Here is a 24,473-nt window from a genome sequence, read left to right as displayed (position 1 = left end):
TTCTCATCTGTAAAAAATGAAGATTGGACTAGATGATCTTTGAGGTTTCTTCTAGATTTAAGCCTATGACCCCATTATCGTATATTTTATCTGATTTGAAAAAACACATTTGTTTTAATTCAGGGCGATTCATAATTCCCCCTGAGTCCATCCCAATAATGTTTTAGGATGCTCTGTGTGGTAAAGAAAATTTGAATTTAAGTACAATGAAATCCTTCATGGAAAATACTCTGTCATGTTACAGATATATTTATATGTATGTGAAAATGGTGATATGTTATTGAAAGTACATTGGATCTAGAGTTAGAGCTAGGACTGGGTGACCCTGAGCAGGTCACTTAATTTTGCCTCATCTGTAAAAAGATGGTAATTATTGAATTTCCTACCTCTTTGGATCATTATGAAGAATCACAGATTAAGCTATAAAAAGTAAACGTTTATTGTTGCTTATAGTATTTTGCCCAGACAAGGTGTATATAGCAGGCCTTGTTCCACTATTGATTGATTGGCGTGAGAGATTAAACCTTCTCAGTTTGTGATCTGGACCAGTCCATCCTCCCCTTAGGCATCTTGGTTCCATTCCTTTATCTATCTCCTGAATCTAGGGATTTGCCATATTCATGTCAGTTTTAGAGTCAGATTGGCTTTTTCCTACCACAGCTCATAACTCCTCAAGTGATCCTCCATCCTCAGCTTTCCCAGGAGTAACAAGTACAGACCTTTAATATCACTACATCTGACTATTATGACTATTATTATTGAAGGCTAACTCTTTAGAGCCAGCTTGGTATGGTAAAATGTTTAGAACCAAAGAATCCAATATTTGTTCAAATCCTCTCCAACTGTGGACAAACTAATTCCTATAAATGAGCCTCAGTTTCTTTATCTGTAAAATGTAGCAATTGGACTACATGTTCTCTAAGGCTTTTTTCCAATTCCATAATCCTTTGTCCCATGTATAAAGCTGTATTTTGAATTTATTCTGTGATTCCTAGCAAAGCTGAAATTCTGAGTACTATCTGTATCTACTGACTTCAGAATTTTATCGAGGTTATGCTGACCTAATGAATTTATTTATTAAATACAGAATACTCTAAGGAATATGAACAGACCTGATATATACAGGGAGAACATAAATTATATAAGCCTTTCAGATGCCTGTTTTGTGACACATATGAATGCATCAATGGATAGTATAAATAGATTGGAATTTGGATTCAAATCCCAGCTCTGCTACTTAATACCTTTGTGATCTCTGACAAGCTGCAACCACTTGAGCCTGCTTTTCAATATCTGTAAAATGAAGGAATTGAACTAAATGGCCTCTTAGGTCCTTAAGCTGTAAATCTATGATCCCATAAAATATAACAGTGTCATAAGTTCCCATATTATTTTTCTTTGTTGCTTTTAATTGTCATGTTGAGATTGTTTGCTTTTAAGACAAAAGATGGTAAGAAAGTGAGGAAAGTAAAAGACTTTCTGCCATCCAGAATGTGCCAATCTCTTTGTAGGATGAAAGACAACTTAATAGGAATTTTAAAATTTAAAATAGAAATAGACATTTTAAATTTTAAAGTGGATAAAGTACCTTTATTTCTCTCATACCTAAATTTGAAATGGATTTCCTGAAAATATCCTTCTTAAATATGTGCCCAAAAAATCAATTCAATTTGAAGAAAGTTCTTGTAATTTTCCACTGTAAAGAAGAAAATTTTTCCCCAGGATATGAAAAGAGAGAAAATAAGTATAAAGGTTTTTCACTTCTATTTAGTCAAACAGTTTTTTTTATTTCTTTTAACTTTGCCACACAATACAGAATGTTGATTAAAAAACATTTCTCCAGAGCCCCAAGGAATATTTGGGAATAAAATAAGCTATGGATTTGTTACTACAGTGGAGTTAGTACTTCTCAACTGGTTGAGTAATTTTGAGTGAAATGTAGAGACATTTTTTGATACTCTGAGAGCACAGGAGATATTCTTTTTTCCTATCATGAATCAAAAATGAGAAGATGGTTTCTTTGGGTGTATACTACAGATTGCCTAGTCAGAAGGAAGAAATTGATGAATTCTAGAAGTAGTTCATAAAATTGGTGTTGTATATTGTAGGAGCAATGCAAGACTGTAATCTTTTTGACATCTGCTAGAGTGTTGCAAAAACCAGAACAACAGACCAAATATTAATTTGCCTTTATAATGATTTAATTCTTCAAAGAGTAAAAAAAGACATGAATAAAGCTAATACTTTCTTTTTGATTTTTAACATAAAAAGGATTTTCACTTTTTATTTTTATTAAATCTTTTTATTTTTAAATCATATGCATAGATAATTTTCAACATTCACCCTTGCAAAACCTCGTTTTCCAAAAATTTTCCTTCCTTCCCCCACCTTCTTCCTTAGACAGCAAGTAATCAAATATATCTTAAACAAGAATAATTCTTCTATACATATTTCCACAATTATCATGCTGTACAAGAAAAATTGGATCAAAAGGAAAAAATGAGAAAGAAAATAAAATGCAAGCAAACAACAAAAAAAATGACAATACTATGTTGTGATCCACATTCAGTCCCTACAACCCCCTCTCTGGATGCAGATGGCTCTCTTCATCACAAGACCATTGGAACTGGCCTGAATCACCTTGCTGTTAAAAAGAGCCACAATCCATCAGAACTGATCATCATATAATCTTTCTGTTGCCGTATACAATGTTCTCCTGGTTCTACTCACTTCACTTAGTATCAAAAAGATTTTTTTATGAAAGTTGAATTAATGGGAATCTTCAGGAAGAAGTAACTATTCTCATCTTGAAATTCATGCTAAATAGAAAGGGAAATGTGGTTGGCTCTAGAAACTAAACCTTGGTCTCCTGAAGCTCTTACTTTTCAGCCTCAGAAGAACTAATACCAAATTCTAATGCCTGTGGTTTCTCAAGGGCTTTAACCTGCTTCTTTTTAAAGAAATATCTGATAACCAGGGCATAGGACCCTACCCAAATACTGGCTTTTAAAGTGACTTGTTTTTTATCTCCTTTTCCCTTTAGAAATAAGTCTTGTCATTAGTTTCTGTTAACTCACTATAGGGCTAATGCTCTTCTTGTCCAATAACTTAACAATGATGATGGAGAAGAGTTTAAAAAGACTAAATGGTTGTATGGAGAGTTTGCTGACTAATTTGTTAGAGATGTGTCCCAAAGTTGGGAGAAAAACCTCTCTGAAGAAGGATATGGAAGAGTGACATGGTTCTAGAAGAGCATCGTGAACAATAAAACATGGAATGAGCTTGACTTCCAGTGAGTGCTAAGGATTCATTAAAAAACAAAAACAAAAACAACCTTTTTTAAGCTATAGTGGGAGCAAGAAGAACAAGAAAGTGATAGGGCTGCTATTTGTCAAGAATTGAAAGAGAATAAATGAAAGAGAAATAACAGCTGAGAAAAGCTCTTCTCTTTTCATTTGCTTACTGTTTCCATACCAAGTGAAACAATTTTCAGACTGTGAAATATAGAACAGAACTGGGATAGAGAATCAAGATCTAAGATTAAAGAAGCAGTCATTGGATCATATTTTAAGCTGTAAAACAACTTATTATTTCTGTCTCCGTTTACAGATAATAAATGCTAACATTTATTGATTCTCACTATAATCCTAGGAGATAGGTGCTATTATTATCATCCCCATTTTTCAGATTGGGAGACTGAGGCAAATCAAGTCTAAGTGGCTTGTCCAGAGTCCCACAGCTAGTAAGCATCTGAGGCCACAATTGAATTCAGGTCTTCCTGACTCCAGGCCCAATACCATCCACTGCTACCCCAGAAATCCAGAGAAGGGAAATGACTGGACTACAGTCACACAGATTTCAAGGATCAGAAACAGAATTTGAAACAAGGTCTTTTGACTACCAAGTTAGCGCTTTTTATAATATAAAGTTCACATTATTCAGTCTAACAAATATTTATTAAATCTATTTGTGGAAAATACAGTAGCAAATGGTTCTACTTACAAGCACTTAAAACTTGTCTTATCTGTATTTGTTAGATTCGGGGAATAGAGAGATGAGAAACATATAATTTCTTCTTTCCAGGAACTTAAAATAGGAAGGTAGGTAGGACCTGCACACAAATCACTTAGTACAAAGTAGAATGGGATAAGCCAAGGACAGATTGAGACTAGGAATGGTGAGAAAATTTGAAGCTGGAAAGATTTTCATCTGGGAAAATCAGAGGAAAACTCGATGTAGGAGATACCAGCTGAGAGCTGGGCTCTGAAGAAAGAGAAGGATTTCATTGGGAAGAGATGAAGAGAACAAAAGGCCTGGGATAGAGAAGTACAGACAGAAGAATGCACAGTTCAGTTGTTTTTTAATTATGTTTCACTCTTCATGACTCCATTTGGAGCTTTTTTGTTTGTTTGTTTGTTTTTGGCAAAGATGCTCAAGTGGTTTGCCATTTCTTTCTCCAGCTTATTTTACAGATGTGGAAACTGAGGCAAACAGGATAGAGCCATTTGCTCAGTGTCACACAGCTAGGAAGTATCCGAGGCCAAATTTGAACTTAGGAAGATGAGTCTTCCTGATTCCAAGCACTATCCAATGCACCATAATGACAAATAAAAAGTGAGAAGCTCAACAATACAAGTGCTATTAACCATCCACTTGGGGAATGGCAAACCTGCCTGTTTTTTTTTTTTTTTTAATTGTGCAACACTTTTTTAGTGGATTCTATCTTCTGGTAGAAAGTACTGTGGAAACAAAAATATGACCCTACATTTTAGTCTATATGAAAAGACCAAAGTCATGGTTCTGTGGTTGATTTCTCCATCTCCCTTCCTGCACCCCAAGTAACAGATTGATTGGATAGAGAAGCTGTCAATAGCGATTAAGATTACTGCTTTGGAAAAGGGTAGGAACTAAACTTTAAAGCAGTCTTTTTTTTCATTCTGGGGTTGTGATGTAAAGAAAGTCTCCAAACACTTTCATTAGAAAGAATGAATTGGCATTATTTTGTGCATTACAGAAGGTCTATGTGCTATCACTAACTATCCTAATCTAGGAGCTCCCCCCCCAAAAATACATTATATTACACACACACACACACACACACACACACATACACACACACACACACACTCTCTCTCTCTCTCTCTCACACACTTACTTGTTTGGACATAATCCTCAATGGATTGTAAACTCCTTGAGGGCACAACTTATTCCATTTTTGTCTCCATGGCCTAACATAGCATAATTAGGAGCAGATTTAGTCTCTTACCATTCAAAAGGCAGTACAAAAATTATTTATATAATAAGTATTTTTTTATATAAGCTAGATGGAAAAATAGATGTAGTTTTAGACCTGATATCCAGAATATCTGAGTTCAAATGCAGCCCTAGATACTTACCAGCTGGGTGATTCTGGGCAAGTCATTTAATCTCTGCCTATTTTAGTTCCTTCATCTATAAAGTGGGGACAAAAATAACTGTTCAGCTTTGTATATACCAATTAAATCCTCACTTTGTATTCCTTTAAAACACTGTAGAAAACACTTCATAGTCCTTCAAATGCAATATAAATACTAGTTATTATTACATAGAAATATGTATATATTCTTATATGTATTTAATATACTAATAAATATGGGTATATACAGAAGTATATATATGTATGTGTGTGTTTAATATGCAATATATATATATGTACAGATGTATATACCCACATAAACATATACTTATGTGTATCTTTCTAAACACATGCTCACCTTTGAGTAGAATATTAAATTAAAATTCAGAAAACAAGATTTTGAATCCTTCCGCAGATATTCATTAACTTTATATGACAAGAAATAAGTCATGTAAAGTTTCATAGACACAGCTATCTGATCTGTAAAATGGGGATAATAATGATTGTACTTCCTACCTCCCAGTGCTGTTGTTAGACAAATAACCTTAAGCGGTATATAAATGTGAATTAAGAAAGAGGAAGAGTTGTTTGTAACACATTTTTGGAAGCCGGCCCAGGCACATTCAGGGTACGTAGCCACTCAAATTTCATTAGATAATTCCAACAATAAATAGTTAAATTACTGTGGCCCTAAAGAATCCAGCGGCCAATACAGCTTCTAAATCTGCCGCCAGGGTGTGGTTTAGGTCCTGGGAAAATCTGGGTCATTCTGTTCTGTCCATCCAAAGTGGACATGGGACTCTTCACTGCTTTCTGCTGTGTATTCCTAAGCAGCTGTTAAGCAGCTGTTGTGGTCCACCTCAGCAGTAGGGGAAATGACTCCTCTGTCTGTGGACGGGAGGGCTCCGCACTGAAAAGCCCAGCATAAACATCAGATATTGTGAGTATTTTTATTCACCGTAATGAAGTACATTATTATTAGCCAAGAACTGGGGCTCCCCAGCTGAGAGCTGGTACAGTCTACAATATTGCCTCACATGCAGCCCCTCCTCCCATTGAGCCCCTACGAGGTGGGGAAGCTGCTACCCAGCATGTTGCAGCATTTCCCCAGAAAAGGGGGTTGGGATGCCCACTGTGTGCCTACCCTCCCCTTGATCCCCACTCCCCTGGCCTTATAGAATCTTAGCCAAGTTACTGCCAGGTTTCATTTCCGCCTTTTTGTGTTATTCGGGCGGAGGAGGGGAGCAGGAGAAGCTAATAATAATACCTTATATTTATATGGCACTTTTCTCTAAGGAGATCAAAGTGCTGTGTAGACATGATCTCATTCATCTTCACAATATCCTAGCAAAGTAGGGAGGAGGCAATTATTATTACCACCACTTTGCCAAGAAGAAAACCGAGCCCTAGCGAAGTATCCCCAAGGTGGATGGATGGATTAGCGAGGTAGTGGGAAGCAGTAAAAATTCTGAAAGAGTCTTTTTATGACGTGACCAAAGTGCTTTCACATAGATTTTTTAAGTGGCCTTCACTGCATCCCCTAGGGCCACTGGTATCGCCCTCCCTGCTGAGGGGGATAAGAACTGTTATCCCCCATTTTATGGTTGGAGAAAGTGAGGCACTGGAAATGAAGTTACCTGTTCAGGGACACTAAGACACACCAAAAGAAAGAATTCAAAATTGGGCTTATGGCCTTTTTTATTCAGGAGTCAGCCGGTAGTTCATCTTTTTCTCTCAGCCTAATTATCCACTACCTGTTAACTTGTAGGCTGTCCATGTGAAATGGGTAAACTGCAAATATATAAAAAGTTATTCACCGACAGGTGCAAAAAACTTAGTGAATGAAGAATAATGATTTTTACAGGTATAATAACTATAATGCTATTATTACTTATAATATTCACTGGATTTGAAGATCTCAGAATACCTTTCTAGCAAAATTAATTTGGTGACCAATAGATGACCAGGTACTGAAATAGAGCAGAAGAAAGAATTCAAACTTAGTCTCAGGTCTATGCCTCTTAATTTGGACAATCTCAACTCTTTATACATCTTTATTGATGCCTTCTTTCAATTTCATTTCCAAGTATATCACTTTTGTACCTGTCCTACAAGCATCCTTTATGATAATGATTTTTAGAAACAAGTTTAGCAAAAACAATAAAACATTAATAATATATGATGATATATATAGTATTGTATATATATATATAGTCCCCTACCAATTGTAATCATTATACATTATATTAAATGTACAAATAGGCAAACTGCATCACAGTTGTTTAAATAGCAACTAATGATGCTTAGTTATAGGGTGCAGTGGAAAAATCACTCTTCTGGGAGTTATGAAACCTGGTTTTCTAAGTTCTACAAAGCTATTACCATGTGACCTTGGTCAAGTCACCTTATCTATGATGTTAAATGAGGGTTTGAATTATATACCCTGTTCCATCTCTGATATTCCCTGACTTTCTAATGATAATTTTAAAAAGAGCAAATTTTGAAAATAGAAAAGCAAATTATTAGCCAAAAATATAATCTAAGGACTTTCTTGTCTCTTGAGAATGCTATTTAATCATAAGAAAGGACCATGACGATATGGAAAGTCCCTGAGGATATTGATTCTGGGAATAAGGCCCTAAGAGAATATGCTTGTCTTAGAAATAGAAAAGGGAAAATGGGCCAAGGTGGATTCTGTCAGAAAAGGTTATCAGTCCCATTTTAACTCTCTTATTCACTAAAACTCTTTAATCCCTCCTCAGCAGCATAACTTTTAGACCAGGGCTTGAATCAGAATGTAGCAATATGCTTATCCATTCACAATGAACTCTGATTTTTAAAACCCATAATATTAAATTGAGGAGTCAATCTTAAGTTAACACTTGGAAGGATATCTTTGTCCATTTGTGAGAAGTCACAGGTCATCTGGAGGAATGTTACCAAACTAAACAGAGGTTTGATAAAGGGCTAAAGAGAAAATAAATGATTTGCTCTATGGTTTCAAGAAATGATCTAGGTGCCCAGGAAGTAAACATGAGCACAGCTGGCCCACGTTATATTTCACTTAAGGATAGCTTTGTTCTATCAATATTGAGATTCCTGAGGATTCAAGAAAACAGAAGGAAAAAATGGTTGCAACAAAGTTGACATTTTCATCTTTCACCTTTGACAATAGAGTTTGATAAAAATTTGGCCTTCTTAACATTTGGGGGGAGGTAAGGGGATTCATCTTACTGTGAACATTTAGACTAAAAAGTACTTTTAGAAGTTTCAAACCTCGTACTTCTGACTTAAGGAGTTCACGAAAAGGAAGGAAGGAAGAAAGCTGCCTGATTTAACCTTAAATTGTCTGAGAAAGGCATTCATTCCATAGTATCAACTTATTACATGATTTCTGACTTGTCAGAATCATATTACACACCTAAACTAGGAAGGGGACAGAGCTAGATATTGTCAATCAAGCACTAAGCATTTATTAAAGTCCTACTGAGTACCTCATAGACATTGATGGGTTTGGGTTGTTGGAGTTACAGAAACAAAAATGACACAAGTTCTCAAGGAGTCACAATACATGCACATGTCAGCAAATAACAAATAAATACAACATAAATACGAGATCATTTTCTTTATTTTTTCGTGGGGAGAAATGCTAGAAACTGAAAGAAACAGGCAAGGTCGCATGTACAAGAGAGTGCTTGAGTGAAGCCCTGATGTATTTGAGGGATTCTAAGAGGAGGAGAGAAAAAGAGAATGCTTTCTATATTTGGAGCATAGGTATTTTTAAAGCACTGACGATGTGCTATGCACAGTGTTAAGATCTTTACAAATATCCCATTTTGTCCTCACAACAATGCTAGAAGGCAGAGGCAATTGTTATCCTCATTTTACAGTTGAGAAAACTGAGGCAGACAGAGTTTAAGTGACTTGCTCAGCATTGCAGCTAGTAAGTGTTTGAGGCTAGATTTGAATTCAGGTTTTCTTGATTCCAGGTCCAGCACTTATAGACTCTATAGCACCTTGTAGTTGCCTCTGGCCATAGAACTGGGGGGTGGATGTCAGATGTGAAAAACAGCAAAAAGTCCATCTTACCCTTATGTATTATTGAGTGTGTGAAGGGGAGTAATTTTATTAAGTTAGCAAAGCAGGTTGGAACCAAGCCATCAAAGATATACCAGTCAAGTATCCATACAGTCATAGCATTCTCCACTTGGCCATCCATCCTGACTTTGGGTCATCAAATTGGACCAGCAGTGTTCTCTTTAATGACCCTCCATTTCTTGGAGTTTCTTTCATTTTCCTGCTATTTCAGGCATGCAACGAGTTCACTACTCATGTGATGAACCTGCTTCGTGAGCAGAGCCGGACCAGGCCCATCTCACCAAAGGAGATTGAAAGAATGGTGAGCATCATCCATCGCAAATTCAGCTCCATCCAGATGCAGCTCAAACAGAGCACATGTGAAGCGGTTATGATCCTACGTTCACGGTTTTTGGATGCAAGGTGGGTCTCTTTCCTCACTATTCTGGATTTTTAAAAAGAGCAAAAAACAAATAAACAAACAAAACCTCCCTGGTTTTATTATGTAACATAAGAGTCCTTACTAATTGGTTAGAACATGTAGTAATGTATCGATCCATTTCTCGAATGGATCAGATCTTTGTAACATATAGTGTTAAATTGAATGGACAGCACCAGATCAAGAAGAAGAAAGGATAACTTTGACTGATTTTCAGAAGCCATTGTCATAGGTCAGGTGAAAATCAAAAAAGACAATTTCCAAGGTTGCATAGTTCAGTGATTTGATAGAGGATTAGAGAAAGATGAACGATTGGTGATTTGAAAACTATGTTTTTGTGTAGTATGAGAAAAGTTAGGTAGTTGCACGACCCTGTGGTAATTACAGGATGTAAATAGCTCACAAAGTAAAGACACTTTCTACTTCTGGAAGTACTCACTGGAGAAATGAGGGAACTCTTAGCAATCACATTTAACAAGGAGAATACGTGTGTCTTAACTGTGAGTACCTGAAGCCTTTTGAGGAAGAACTTATTCATATCCTCTCATTGGCACTCTCTCCGAGAAGGAAAGTTATTTCTATTAGATTGAGATGAGAAGAAAAAAAAAACTTTTGTTAAGATTAGAAGACCTGAATTTGAATTCTAATTTTGTCTTTGTAATCTTAAACAAATTTTTCAGCCTCCCTTGACCTCAGTTTCCTTATCTGAATATGAGGACTTCTTTAAAATATCTCCCAGGTTCTCATTTTAGAGCAGTTGCATTTTTAGTAGCTAATGATTGAGGAAATGATTGATAAAAAACAAGTGATATATTAGGTCATAGGATCTTTAAAGACGGAAAGGACTCTGGAGGCCATCTACAACAATCACTCTATTTTAAAGATGAGGAAACAGAGGCTCAGGGAGGTAAGCAGGATTTGAATCTAGGTCTTCTGATTCAAGATGCAGTGTTGTTCCCACTGTGACACATTGCTTCTCTTAATTCAGCAACATTTTAAAATGAATTTGTATTTTATTAATTATAGCAGCCTCTATATATGTTTGAAAAATAATAACATACATATATGACATAATTTCACAAGTCTATAGAATCTGTTAACTTATTCATTTTACTTGAAATATCATTTCATCATATTTTGTTGAAACTAAAAATAAAAAAGATAGCACTTAGTTCTTATAAGTCATAGACCACTTGCAGTGATGTGTCTTACTCTTCAAAGAGCCTGCTATGGACAGTTTGGGAATACCACCTTTAGGTATCATCTTGTTTACCTCCATAACCCGTAGTTCATGCATTTCTTTGTGGTCCTCCAGTGCCAAAGGCACTTTCCAAAGTCCTTTCCAAAATTGCTCACAGTGAGTGAGGTCTTTGGGTTATACTTAGGAATGAAATAGAAATCAATCTGCCCTGCCACCCTTGTTAATTAGGGACAATCCAGGGAAGCAATTTTATGACAAGGTTACCTTGCTTTCCCCACCCCCATTCTCATTTAATCTGGAGCATACAACCCAAGGAGACATTTTTGATCTTGGATATAATAGTGGAATTGGGAGAATGGTCATATCTTAGTAGAATTTTTATCTGCAAGTGATCCTGACCCTCTCCCCCTCACTCTGAGTGCCTAAGACACTACGGCGGTCAAGGTTGTTGAAAGTATTCCATTCCCTGAGGGGTGCCAAGTACAAGCTGGGTAGAACAGCAGCCAGAGTATGTGGTGCCTGCATTCCCATGGCAACTCCCCTACTTAAAATGCTGGCATTGGTATTTACATCAGCAGACTTAGAAAAGGAAAGTTGGACACAGCCTGGAATCTTTTGAAGTGAAAAGTTGAGAAGAAGGAAGGATCACACTCGTGTCTCATTTGATTTTTTTATTTTTATTTTTATTTTCTAAATCCAAGGTAGCCAGGCAAATGATATATGCCAAGAATTCACTACAACACTCTATGGACTTCCCTTTTTTCTTCCACTAATCTTTGTTAAGATTGTGGCTTTTTAGTTCAAGTTTTAGATTTTGCATAGAAAGTCTTTTTAATAACAGGCTGTTCAAGAGGCAAAATGCCTTTGAAATATTTTTTTATGATCTTACTGGCAGGATTTCTGCAAGATATTTATTATTATATTATTATTTTTATTTTATTATTAATTGTTAATAATGACCATAATTTTGATTTTAAGTATTTTGGGGAAAGTGTAATACTAGCAAAAGAAAGTAACTTCAAATTCCAGCCTAGTGCAAGGGCTTGAGAAACTTTCCTAACTTTATAAGTGTACTTTAATTCTGCCCTCACCAGTGTAGGGATGCCACACAGTTTCCTCCAGTGTCATGAGCTATAATTGGAAGAGCTGTCTAAACAGGCACCAAGTCCAAAAAGAGACATTCCTGAAAATCTTGCTGCTGCCATAGAAATTCTGCCACAACATGTATCTCTCTTGAACGGGAGCTCTTCAAAACATGTTGCTGTGGAAATAAATAATATACATGGGAGGCCTGATTCAGTAATGGGATTAGTTTTAGCAATTTGATAGATTTACAGAACAAGATTTGATAATTACCGATGGACGTGTAGCACTTCTCAACTGAGTGCTTGGCTCAGATCTGTGCCAGTCAAGTGGAATCCTCCCTCTCATTCCATGTTCTGGCATGGCCAGTTTTTCTAGAAAAGATGAACCTGAATTTAAGGTTTCAAATGCATTGATGGTTGCATTTCAGTATCATATTTTTCTGTATCCTTGTTAATTGGAGACGGAAAATGTGAATAAAGTGAAAGTAAGAATGTTTCCAAATTAATTTTAACCATAGGATCTTAGATTTGGCATTAAAAAGGATCCAATCCCCTATATAATTTTTATTTTATAAATTAGAAAACCAAAGCCCAGAGAAGTGAGTTGAATTACAAAGGATTACACTAGTCATAAGTACACAGCCAGAATTTGACCTCCTGAGTCCAAATTTAGTCCTCTTTCCAATGTATCCTTTTTTTGCCTTTTTTACCAAACCTTTTGCCAAAGATTCTTATAAAATGACAAAAATTCACTATTTTGAATTTCACTTCTAAGCCTTCATACTATACATCCCCTCACAAGTTATAAAATGGCAAAGTTAGCAAGAAAAAGGAACATTAACAATTTTCAGATATTCTGTGATAATCTCTGCTTGATCCAAAATCTGTTCATCAAGAGAACCTTGAAATGTACCACCAGCTTCTCTTTATGAGGGATTTCCCTTAAGATTTACCTGGAAGAATTGCAGAATATACCCAATAGATGTCCAAAGAGTACAGATGAATGAATGCCAGAGTCTGGCATCCCTTTGTTCAAAATAACTTTTTTCAGGAGGTCCATAAGAAGATATAAAAGTTTGTGCATAAATCAGCAAAGTACAGTATGAGAAGCTTAGTCATCTTTCTCTAGATATCACCAGTGTACAGGAAGGAACCTTCATCCAATGCCTTCTTTTAAGTTAAGTTAGAAAAAAATATCCAATCTGTCCACTTTTGGATGCTGAGTGACCCAGAAACTCAGCACGATTTTAGAGAGAGGATTGAGCTTGGCATAATCTGGACAGATGTGGTTAATACCTGTGGACAGATGGTATTCATCCGGTAAAATCAGGCACTTTATTGTGTTAATTAACCCAGGAGGGACATTGAAAATACAATATTAGCTGAATTTCCAGTGAATATTAACAGAGCACCAAGATCCAGTGCTTTCTCTTGGTAAAATTGGGAAAATCTGTTCACTGGTACCACCAGAGATTGGTTGGAAGTCTTTTCACATCTGTAAGGAAAACCTTTTGATAAAAGCAATAAAGGGGGAAAGTGCTAATTGAGCTAATTTAAAGATGGTAGCTCCTATTCTCAAAGAAAGACACTCAGGGCCTGCTAAGAGCCTTAGCTCCCTCAGCAGCCCTACCAGTGATCCAATGGTTTTTTGCTGTGAAGAAGCAATAAAGTGATTCTCACTTTAAATTAGTTCAATTAGCACTTTAAAAAAGGAAAGGAAAAAAAGTGCCTTTATTCATAATGTGAATTTTTCCCCCTCTATTTAATGACCTACATGTTTAAAAGATTTCTAGAGGTTTATTTGTTTTGCCACTTAGCAGCTGTTCCCTTTTAAGAGGCGCACCTCTCAACGTTTGACAAAGGGACAACAGTTAGGGATTTAATTTTGGTCAGTATATGGCTCCATCTTCTCAGATGCCTTAAAAAAAATCAGGATCATTTGGCACCCATTTCAACAGCTTCTCAGAGCAAATAGCTTGTATTTAACTGATAACCATATTGTTGTCTCTGTTCAGAACTTGAAACAATACATGATTTGAGGGCTTACCAAATGCTTTTTGAAGACATTTTGACAATGAGCCCTTCTCCTTGAGGGTTCACCCAGTGCTCCAGACAGAACAGATTTTCTACCTTTTAGATGCTGTACTAATGTGCTAGTCTTTTTTTTAAATTTGCATCGCATTTATTGATTTATTTCATTTCCTTTGTCAAGGCGGAAGAGACGAAACTTCAACAAGCAAGCCACAGAAATCCTGAATGAATATTTCTATTCCCATCTCAGCAACCCTTACCCCAGTGAGGAAGCCAAAGAGGAGCTAGCCAAGAAATGTGGCATCACGGTCTCACAGGTAAGGGGGCATCCGATGGGTTCAGTCTGAAGCCTCGCCACGGAAGAGCTCCATGGCAGGGTAGTGGAACCTTTTGCTTTCTAGAAAACGCGTAGCAGTCAAGTCTTTGCAGCTGAAGTCTGGAATAGCAGGGTAAGTGCCTAAAAGATCTGGGGTGGGGGCTTTGGAGGTAAGTTGACTAGGAAGAGGTGACTTGACCAAAACTGAGAAACAACAAAAAATTATCTTGGAGTCTTTTAGGTAGCTTCCTAATTCTGTTAACTTCTATATTGGCCATCATTGAGCTTGTAACCCTGTTCTATAATCATCTCTACACCTTGCTAGTGAACAGATCCTTTTTGTAAATGAATAAAAGTTCAGGTGCATGCACATAAAAGCCAGGTGATCATTCTAGTTTATAAATAGACAACAAAAGCACAACCTTTCTGAGAAACTCAAGACTTTGCATTAATGAATGGAAACAACTATAACTTAGAAAATCATCTGAAAGGTTAGAGACTTGCATGCTTTGATGTTCTAGGTCTCTTAATCAAGAGAGAAGATAGAATGGTATCTTATGACAATAAAACAACTGCATAGAAAAATAATTACATTTCCTTAACATTGACTTAGGAGATAAAACATATTTAAGACTATTATAATATTTCATTCAACAAAGAAAGATGCAGATCTATGTCAATATACATCTATATCTAATATATCTAGAATTATATATATATATAAACACTAGCTTACTATTATATATTAAATACCATATGTTGAATTTTATATTATAATTATTTATGTGCATATTTTTGATCATTCAAAGAATTCTATTCATACATATTAAATAATCGCAACTTCACCTATGAGATCACTTAGAAAGTCTCAGTCTCTCTCGATCTCTCTCCTTATGTTATCAAATAATTCTTCCTTACTTCTTGGGACTATTCCTTGTCCCTAACCTTCAGTTGAGACAAGGAATGACAATGTTGAAATCCAACAAAAAAGATCTATAAGTGATTCCTTGTGCAGAAAAGCATCATGAAATACAAGAAAAAAGGAGAAAAACAAATTAAAAGGGAGATATACTCTTAGGAGAGATCCTGCTCAATATTTTTATGTTTGTCTATCTTTGGAAAGCATCTTGGACCATATTATATTCTGGGATTCCAGATGGGGAGGAATGATTCATCCTGTGTTTTCTATGCAGAACTGGGTCTAGTCAGAATAACTTTATGAATGGGAACATCACATGAAGAAAGATCACTAAATCTAATCCAGAACTACTTTAGGAAATTTGACTTTGATAAAGGTCATTTCCAATCTGAACAACCTCTTGGGAAGTAGAATCTCTGTGGTCAACCTCAAGGGTCATCAAGTTTAATTTTCTTCTTGCCAGATACATATTCTTTGAAGTGACCTAAAAACTAAATATTCTTGTGAAAGAGAAGAGAATAGCATTCCCTTTAGTATTAGCTGCACAAATGAATAATTTATATAAATACTCATCTCTTCCACATACACGTCTAAATCATCATGCTTCTTCTTTCTCATCATGATCCTACTTGCTCAAGATGTTTTACTCTATCAGCGGCAATTTATTTTGAGGATATAGAATAGTATAAAATAAAGAGCCCTGGATTTGGAGCCATAAGCTCTGGATTCCAGTCATTCAACAAGCCTGTGATACATAATGTACTATGCTAAGAACTGGAGGATATTAAGTTTAAAAAAAAAAAAAAAAACTCTTTCTCAAGAAGCTGCTATTCCAATAACTGAGCAAATAACTATGTACATAAAAGACTATATAATGTAAATGGAAGGTAATCTCAAAGCAATAGCAGTACTAGGATCATGGAAAGTTTGAAGATGATGTGATTTGAGCTAAGTTTTGAAGGAAGCCATAGAAGCTAAGGGATAGAGGTAAGGAACAGCAACAGGGAAATTAGGAAGAGAATATTTTTAGAAAAGCTTGTTTAGTTTGGTTTTGTTTGGGGAGTGTTCCATTTTGAAATGCCCACAAGATAGCCAGTTCAAGATCTTCAAAAGGCAGTCTTCCATTTTACTTATGGACTCCAGTTCCCTGTTGTTGGAAATGGACTGGGCCAGGAATTTCAAATCCATGGGCAGCTAGGGCTTCCTATTGTATAATATGCCCTTTTTCTCTTGCTCAGACAAATATAAAATAGCACTGAGAAAGGCCTTGTGAAAACAAATAAAAATTTAGCTATTTGAGGGATAAAAAAATGAATGAATGTAAATGTGAAACAAACATAAAATTTGAGTATGAAGCCACTTTAAACCCTAAAATATTTGAAAGTTCTCTTAAGAAGAGATTGCCACCTAGTGGTGATCTTAAGAAACTTACTGGTTAGCTTCTCTTCCCATCTTGGGAATCTTATACTTAGCATATGTCCTTATTGTTCTTTCTTCTGTGCTCAGAACTTCATTATTTCTACCTTGGGCCTTCTCTTTCCCCCTAGAATGCCTTTCCTATACGCACACATACTTTTAAATCTCCTATAACCTTCTTTCCTCTCTGCCTCCACCTCAGTTACCTGAGGAAAAAACCATCTTTCCCCCTTTCTCTTCTTATTATTTTCCATCTCCCTCTCTTCATTCCATTCGTTAACCAATGAAATTATTCTAATCATGACTAATAAGCATAATAATGAGCTAATATCAAGGAAAAATAAAACTGTAAAGTTTAAAATAAAATTAGATATAATAAAGAACTCATGCTACCATATTCTCAGGAAGTATATAGAAGGCCCTTTCAGAATCTCCACAGAAATCTCCTTCTACTCCCTCAAGCTCTTCTAATTAAATCTTCTGTTTCTCAAGCCTCAGAATTCAGGATGAATTTTCAAAACAACACCTATTTCTTATTTGATTTTATTGTTTTTGTTTTAATTACTACTGTAACAAAAATATTTTCTGCCATTTCCCATTATAAACATATAGTATTTCAACTGAAACATGATTTAAATAAGATTTTGTGGGCCAGCCTGAAAAAGAAACTTTGAATTTATGTTTAATCCTATGGGGAAGTATGTTTTGCATACTACTGCAATCAATTTATATATAAGTTTCTGAAAATCAGCCTTGGTATTGATTAGTACCATAACAGATAAGTCAAGCAGTTGATTATGCCCCTAAGAAGCAAGACCTCCAAGCATGGTAACCAAGGCCTGTAATTTTGAGAAGATATATAAGTAACCTAGAGAAGAAATCCAAATAGAAAAAAATTGTTTTTAAATGAAAAGAAAAATAATATGCAAATTTATGCCTCTCCCCATTTATTGATACACATAAAGATTTTTCATTTCATGATAGCCCTGCCTTTATGTTATGATTCAGTTTACAAATATTTTGTTCCTATACAGTTTTTCAAAGATACCTCTGTTCGCTGACATGAGAGCAAAACTGAAGTCAATAAAATCAGAAATGTTTTAACATGGGGTCATAGGCCTCACAGGTATGATTCTTGCCTCCTCAAGGAAAGAATCACAGTATTCAACATTGACCTTAACAACTTCCCCACTTAAGCCTACAAATTCTCAGTCAATACAGAAAAAAAAAAAAAAAACAAGTGGCCAGTGGTAGCTGCTATAAGCAACAAACAGGAAATAAAATGGCAAAGTGAATTAAGTTGAATTGTTCATTAGTTTTCCTGAGGAAAGCCTTGAATTCAAAAGGATAATCAGGAGAGCCATTGTGGCTTTCTTTATTTTTTATTTGGATAAAGAATATATAGTTGGATGTAAGAAATTGGATACTTATATTTGTATATATATATGTCAGAATTTTATGTCTAAATATACCTTTTTGGGAGGCACCAGAGATCAGTGAAAAATGTGCTATTGAATTCAGTGGACCTGGGCATATCATCCCTTGGTCCTTGATCACTATATTTACTTTGGATAAATTACATAACTTATCTGAGTTATATTTCCTCATTTATAAGATTAAGTGATTATTCCTTTCAGCTATAAATATTATATTTTTTTACAGAAAAATTTCAAAACTCTAGTTAATGCTGAAGTTATATGTCTCTAGGATCCATATATTTGTAAGGATCATTTAAGGTATTTGTCTCTCACTGACCCATGATTTCACCTCTTGCTCAGGTCAATTGGCTGATCTGTTTTGCCCTGTAGTTCTTTTTAATTCTATTTTAAACTACAGATAATACCATACAACCAAATTTGAATTGGGCACACTAAATTAAAAGGATTCTAGTCTAAGTGAAGAATCCTATGTGATTTTTCTTATTACAATGTATCCACTAAACCAGAATTATAGACATAGCTATAACTATGTAGGATCCTAAGGGACTGTATGATTTTAGGCCTAGGGGACTTTAGAAATTGTCTATTCTAGGTTATTCCTTATATAGGAAAAAATCCTGAGAATCAGAGAGACGAAGGGACTTGACTAAGGTCAAGAAGAGCCACCCAATATTTGAGTCTAGTTCTTTTGATAAAAGCTCTGGATCTCTTCCCCAGTTTGCTACCTTGAAGGTAAAAGAAATATGGATAGAAGGAGAGGGGATGAAGAAAGGAAAGAAAACATGGCTTTTTTATTTGGAAAATTGTAATAATAAATATTAATTAACTATTTTGGGTTTTTTTTTTTTTTTTGCTTTAATCCCCCTTCCCTCTGCCAAAATTAGTGAAAAGTGCAATGTTAATTTTCTTATCTTCTTCTGAACTTGCTCTAGGTGTCAAACTGGTTTGGAAATAAGCGAATCCGGTACAAGAAGAACATAGGTAAATTTCAAGAGGAAGCCAATATTTATGCTGCCAAAACGGCTGTCACAGCTACCAATGTGTCAGCCCATGGAAGCCAAGCTAACTCACCCTCAACTCCCAATTCAGCTGGTTAGTTTTTTTGTTTTGTTTTGTTCAAATTGTTCTTGTTTGTTTCTTACATTTCTTTTTTATTCCATTGGGTTTTTCTTTTCTTTCATTGTTCAGATTTTTGATGGGTTATACTTTTGTGTGTTTTATTGTTCCCTTATTTTTCTGTTATTTTGGGGGTTTTGCCCCATTTCTAAAGAACAACCTATTCATGCTATTGGCTTATGGGGAACTTTTGGGATTTTGCATGGACAAGTTAGTTGAGCCATTTTTACATAAGGGTCCTCTTAAAACACTTAGTTGGTTTAATGAGGGGACCTCCTTTTTCCTCACCTGGATGACCTAATAAACAAGATCTTTTTTACAGCCAGACCATTGTTATGCTATTGAGGAATGGAGGAGATGGGGAGGGCAATGCCATGGATTCTTGTGATGTTCTATCTCATGCATTCTTAATTTATATCTGAGAATTTTTAAATATATATATATGCATATAACTATTTAAATGTAATTTATTTCCTTTGTAAGCCTATTCATTTTATTTTATGCATTTAAAAACATTTTTTTCTGAGAAGGACTTCATAAGTTTCACCTGACTTACAGCAGGGTTTATGACAAAAAAAGAAACATAAGAGCCACATCATCTAGCCTTTGCTACGTGTCTCATAATGTCTAGATCACCTGCAAGTCTGTATTCCATGTCGGTTTTACATTCCTTTCACAAACATCTCATTAGGATGCTCTGGTCTACAAACAAGGCTTGAGTTATTTATAAACCTAATTTAAAAAAATTCCTATTTATATTTGGTTGTTTTTCATTCCATTAACTTCAAAGGAAATTTCACAGTGATTAATTCATTTTTCTCTGATTTCTGATCTCCTGTCACAGCATCTTTCTTTTTGTGAGTGTGCGTGGGCGCACATAAAATGTGTGTATTGGGTTTTATTTTTGTGGAAATGTGTTCGTACCACTCATGTCAGAGTTGATCATTATAATTTGTTGTTGGGTTTGGGTTCTCTCCCTCTTATGGAACCAATGCTAAGACTGTGAATTTTCAGAATATTTAGAATCTACACTTAAGTCAATGAATGCTGTCTTGATTGTTCTGAACTGTGGAAGGGAAAATGTTTTGTACTTTTTTCTCTATCTCACAAAAGAGGTATTTGTTTAAAAAACAAACAAAAACAATTGCTCCATTAAATTGGTTTGAGCTTTAATAATGTTTCTGCTTTCCTAATGCATGAGCTACAGTAGATTTTGGACCATTGGACATATCTCTCTGAAAGGAGTCACAAGTCAACACCAACTAGTTCATAAAATAATTAAAATTCATATTTATGACACAATTGGGGCTTTTAAAATGGTCTGTTTCTTTGCTGAAGTTTTCCTCTTTTCCCAAGCTGACTTATTATTGATGACATACTGGTCCATGCCCACTGCCTTGGTACACTGTGGGCTGGAGCACTAAACCAACATGCATACTTATCTGTGATTGGAGACTGCCTCAAACTAGAGAGCTACAGAATTATTTTTGGTTTTCATTTGTTTAAATAAAAATATGTTTAAATAATGGTCTGGGATTTGTAAACCAGGATGTTAAAAAAATTCAAAAGCTAGTACAGCTTCCATCTTTTTAACCCTACAGTGGTCTCCTGGGTAAACAGGCACTTTGTGCTTTTCATAATATGACATAGTAGATATGGGATCCAAGTAAATATCTAGCAAATCAAAGGCATCCTTCTTTGTTAACTGGTCATTTTTTAGTCTGATGGCTACTGTGGTAGCCATTGGTTGATATCTTCACCTTTTTCTTTCCAAGTAGTTCAGTAATGTTTGGATTAGTTAAAATATACTGAATGCTTCAGGGGGATGAGGGACGGGAAAGGATTAATCCAGTTTAACCAGTGTTAAATACCTACTAAGTGCCCAGCACTATACTGATCATGATTATAATCTAGTTTTATTTTCTAAACCACTACTTTCTGTCTCTGGCATGGAATATGAATCATGAATCATGAATAGCTTTTGATTCACAACTAGTCCATAGGAATAATATAATTATGGACCCTCTTTATCACTATAGCTTTAATATTTTTATCTTTCCTAAAGAGGGAAAAAAACCAGCATTTTAATACTTCCAGACCCTCCCCCTCGATTTTCCTAGTCTTAGAAAACTGTTTAGTTTTTATTTTATATATGCTTCAGTAGAAAAAAATTCAAGAAATGAAATCCTAGAGCAGGGGTCCCCAAACTTTTTAAATAGGAGCCAGTTCACTGTCCCACTGTTGGAAGGCCGGACTATAGTAAAAACAAAAACTTTGTTTTGTGGACCTTAAAATAAAAAAATTTCATAGCCCTGGGTGAGGGGGATAAATGTCCTCCGCTGCCGCATCTGGCCCGCGGCCGTAGTTTGAGGACCTCTGTGACCTAGAGCCTGGATTCCAATCAGCCTGTCAGTAGATATTTGTGTGACTTTGGATAAGTCACTTAAATTCAATTATCTAGCAACTTTTCTTATCTATAAAATGCAGTGATTGGGGTAAATGTTTTCTAAGACTTCATCCAGCTCAAAATTCAGAGTTCTGTAATCATGTGACATTGTATTCCATCAGAGTCTATAATTGCAGCTTTCTAGTGAATTCCTTCTATGACATGTGAGGGCACAGTGGTTGAATGACTATGGAGAGCTAAGCCAAGAGTTTTACTTGTGCCTATGTTGGAATGGAAGAATGTCTTTGTGGCATTTTTCTGAAAACTAGACAGTGAAGAAAATATCCATTATTTCTAGTAGCATGGATCTTCAAAAGATAAAAAAAAAAAAAAATTAGAGGAAAAAACAACCTTAAACAGTCTTCTCTGTACTTTGCTCCTAAAACAAACACAAGATCATTACACAGATAAGTCAAGAACTTACAAATGCTCAAACTTCAAATGAGATGCTTGCCCTGATGAACCAAAGAGATAATCAGTGATTTCAAAGGGAAACGTTCTAATTGAAGTTGGAAGCAATTTGAAAATGACAGATGGATGAGTGTTAAAATGATGTAGATGAGTTGGAAGTTGTTCAAAGGTTGGGTGACCTGGGAACTTAGCACATCTTCAGAGTATAGTGGTTAAGGTTATTTTCTGGACTTCACCAGGGCATTTCCTTTGAAGCCTTGTGCACAAAAGATACTTTTATTATGTGAAAAGATCATGTACCTATCCCTTTGAACACACTGTAAAAAAATGCATTTCACCCTTTGGGGGTTGGCCATTGGTCAGACTTACTGGGTGAGGGTAGAACACCTGCTTTTTTTTTTTTTTTTTTTTTGGTAACAGTAGCTGGCAGTTTAAATAGTCTAAGAAAGTTTGCCTATAACCTTACATGCATTATCTCATTTGGGATAAAGCAAGAGGCAGTGTTAACAGAACAAAAGATGGAGAAAGGGAAAAGGTCTTTGAAAGAAGAAAATGCAAAAATAACAAATTTGGACACTTTTCAATGGAAAGGCAGTCCAAATAAATGTCCCTACATCTTCAGTCTAAAGCACCAATTACAGGCCATTTGTAGTGCTATAAAGGATACTATTCCAATGACATCTATGGATTTTTTTCATTATAATTTCTTCAGAAACAGAATCTATGCCTAGAGACCTTCATCTCTCAAAGGCAGTGTAGAATACTGAATGTGATGTCAAATATTCAAATTCAGATTTCAGTTCTATTATCTGAATCTGTTCTCTGTGTGACTGTAGTAGTCATAAGACTAAACAAATGAATGACACAGACAGACAGACAGATATACACACACATACATTTATTGTGTTTACTCTATGCCAATACTGGGTAAGGCAATCTTAATTAGAAAGCAAAATTAATACTTCTGTCAAAAAAAAGTCAGTCTCACCTTAATTTAATTTGCTCACCTATAATATGAATGAGTGGTACTACATGGTCTTGAATATCCCATTCTCCTTTCAAACCTGTGAGTTTTGAGAACCCTGTTGAATTAGCCAGAGCAGTGCCTCAAAATAGCCCGATCTACAAGTAAGTCCTTGAAATTTTCAGATTAGGCAGTATGATTGCATAAATGCTTCCAGGAGTGTGGAGGCCTGAAAACCCAGAAATCCTTCATTTTATTTAACTCTTTAAGTGATGAGGATGGGAGCAAGTTTCTCTTTACATGGAGCCACCCTCTCTAGCACTATGAAGAATGATATTTAAGAGCCAACAAATAGCTCCACATAATACTCACTGCCAGAAAACTCGGTGACTTCCAGAGTGGTGAAAGTGTATTTCCTTTTGACTTTGTCCCCACAGCTCAGCTTCCTTAAAAATGTTTGTACAATATACACAGCTATGTAGGAGGTAAAGTATCCAAAGAAGCTGGCAGGGTAATGGGGATCTGTGACTTGTCTAATAAGTCCTCAGGGGACCTTTTTATTCTCTTTTTAAGACCAAAGGAAAGAATTCCTCCTGTCAGTCTTTCCTTCTCTCTCTCTCTCTCCCCCTCTTCCTTCTCTCACTCTCTTTCTCTCTCTCTTTCTTCTCTCTCTTGAATCACTCTGTCTCTTTATCTCTCTGTCTGTATCTCTGTGTCTGTCTCTCTGTGTCTATCTCTCTGTGTCTGCTCTCTGTGTCTCTTTCTCCTTCTGTCTGTCTCTCTGTGTCTCTGTCTCTATTTCTCTATGTCTCTGTCTGTCTGTCTCCCTCTCTCTCTGTGTCTGTTTCAGTAAAATATGGAATGCCAACCCATAGCATTTCTGTCTGCAAAGTGTGAAAGCTTAAAACCCATACATGCACATTCTGAAGATTGCTACCTTCCCCAAGATTCAGCATGTACAGAACTAAAATCAAGCTTTATTCATTATAGAAAAAAGGAAGGAATAATCCCTCAAGGTCAGAGGCCAAAAATAATAGAAAGATAGAAAAACAATTTTAAGACATAAATAACAAGAGAGTGATAGGCTGAGATTATGTGAAGGGTATTGAAACAAGTGCTCTAGATTTTCTTCTATGTACCCACAACTGGTCTAGGAATCTATCACAACCAGATAATTAAAGTCATCATTCTGGGCCTCTCAACTGAGGAAATAGACAT

The 24,473-nt window shown here is 35.7% G+C and overlaps 1 protein-coding gene across 2 annotated transcripts in view; it reads left to right on the top strand.

The window, feature by feature from the left end:
* The window catches only part of PBX1 (PBX homeobox 1), a 326,218-nt gene that overhangs the window by 266,359 nt on the left and 35,386 nt on the right, over window positions 1-24,473 (top strand). For both annotated transcript variants that reach the window (XM_051999108.1, XM_051999109.1), the window contains exons 4-6: window positions 9,705-9,895; window positions 14,410-14,545; window positions 19,251-19,410. In XM_051999108.1, the coding sequence (XP_051855068.1) occupies window positions 9,705-9,895; window positions 14,410-14,545; window positions 19,251-19,410 (487 nt within the window). The remainder of the gene's footprint in view (window positions 1-9,704; window positions 9,896-14,409; window positions 14,546-19,250; window positions 19,411-24,473) is intronic.

This window comes from Antechinus flavipes, chromosome 4 (assembly GCF_016432865.1).
Source record: "Antechinus flavipes isolate AdamAnt ecotype Samford, QLD, Australia chromosome 4, AdamAnt_v2, whole genome shotgun sequence".
NCBI classification, from domain to species: domain Eukaryota; kingdom Metazoa; phylum Chordata; class Mammalia; order Dasyuromorphia; family Dasyuridae; genus Antechinus; species Antechinus flavipes.
The sequence above is the reverse complement of the archived record's forward strand: the minus strand, read 5'-3'. Positions and strand labels throughout refer to the sequence as shown.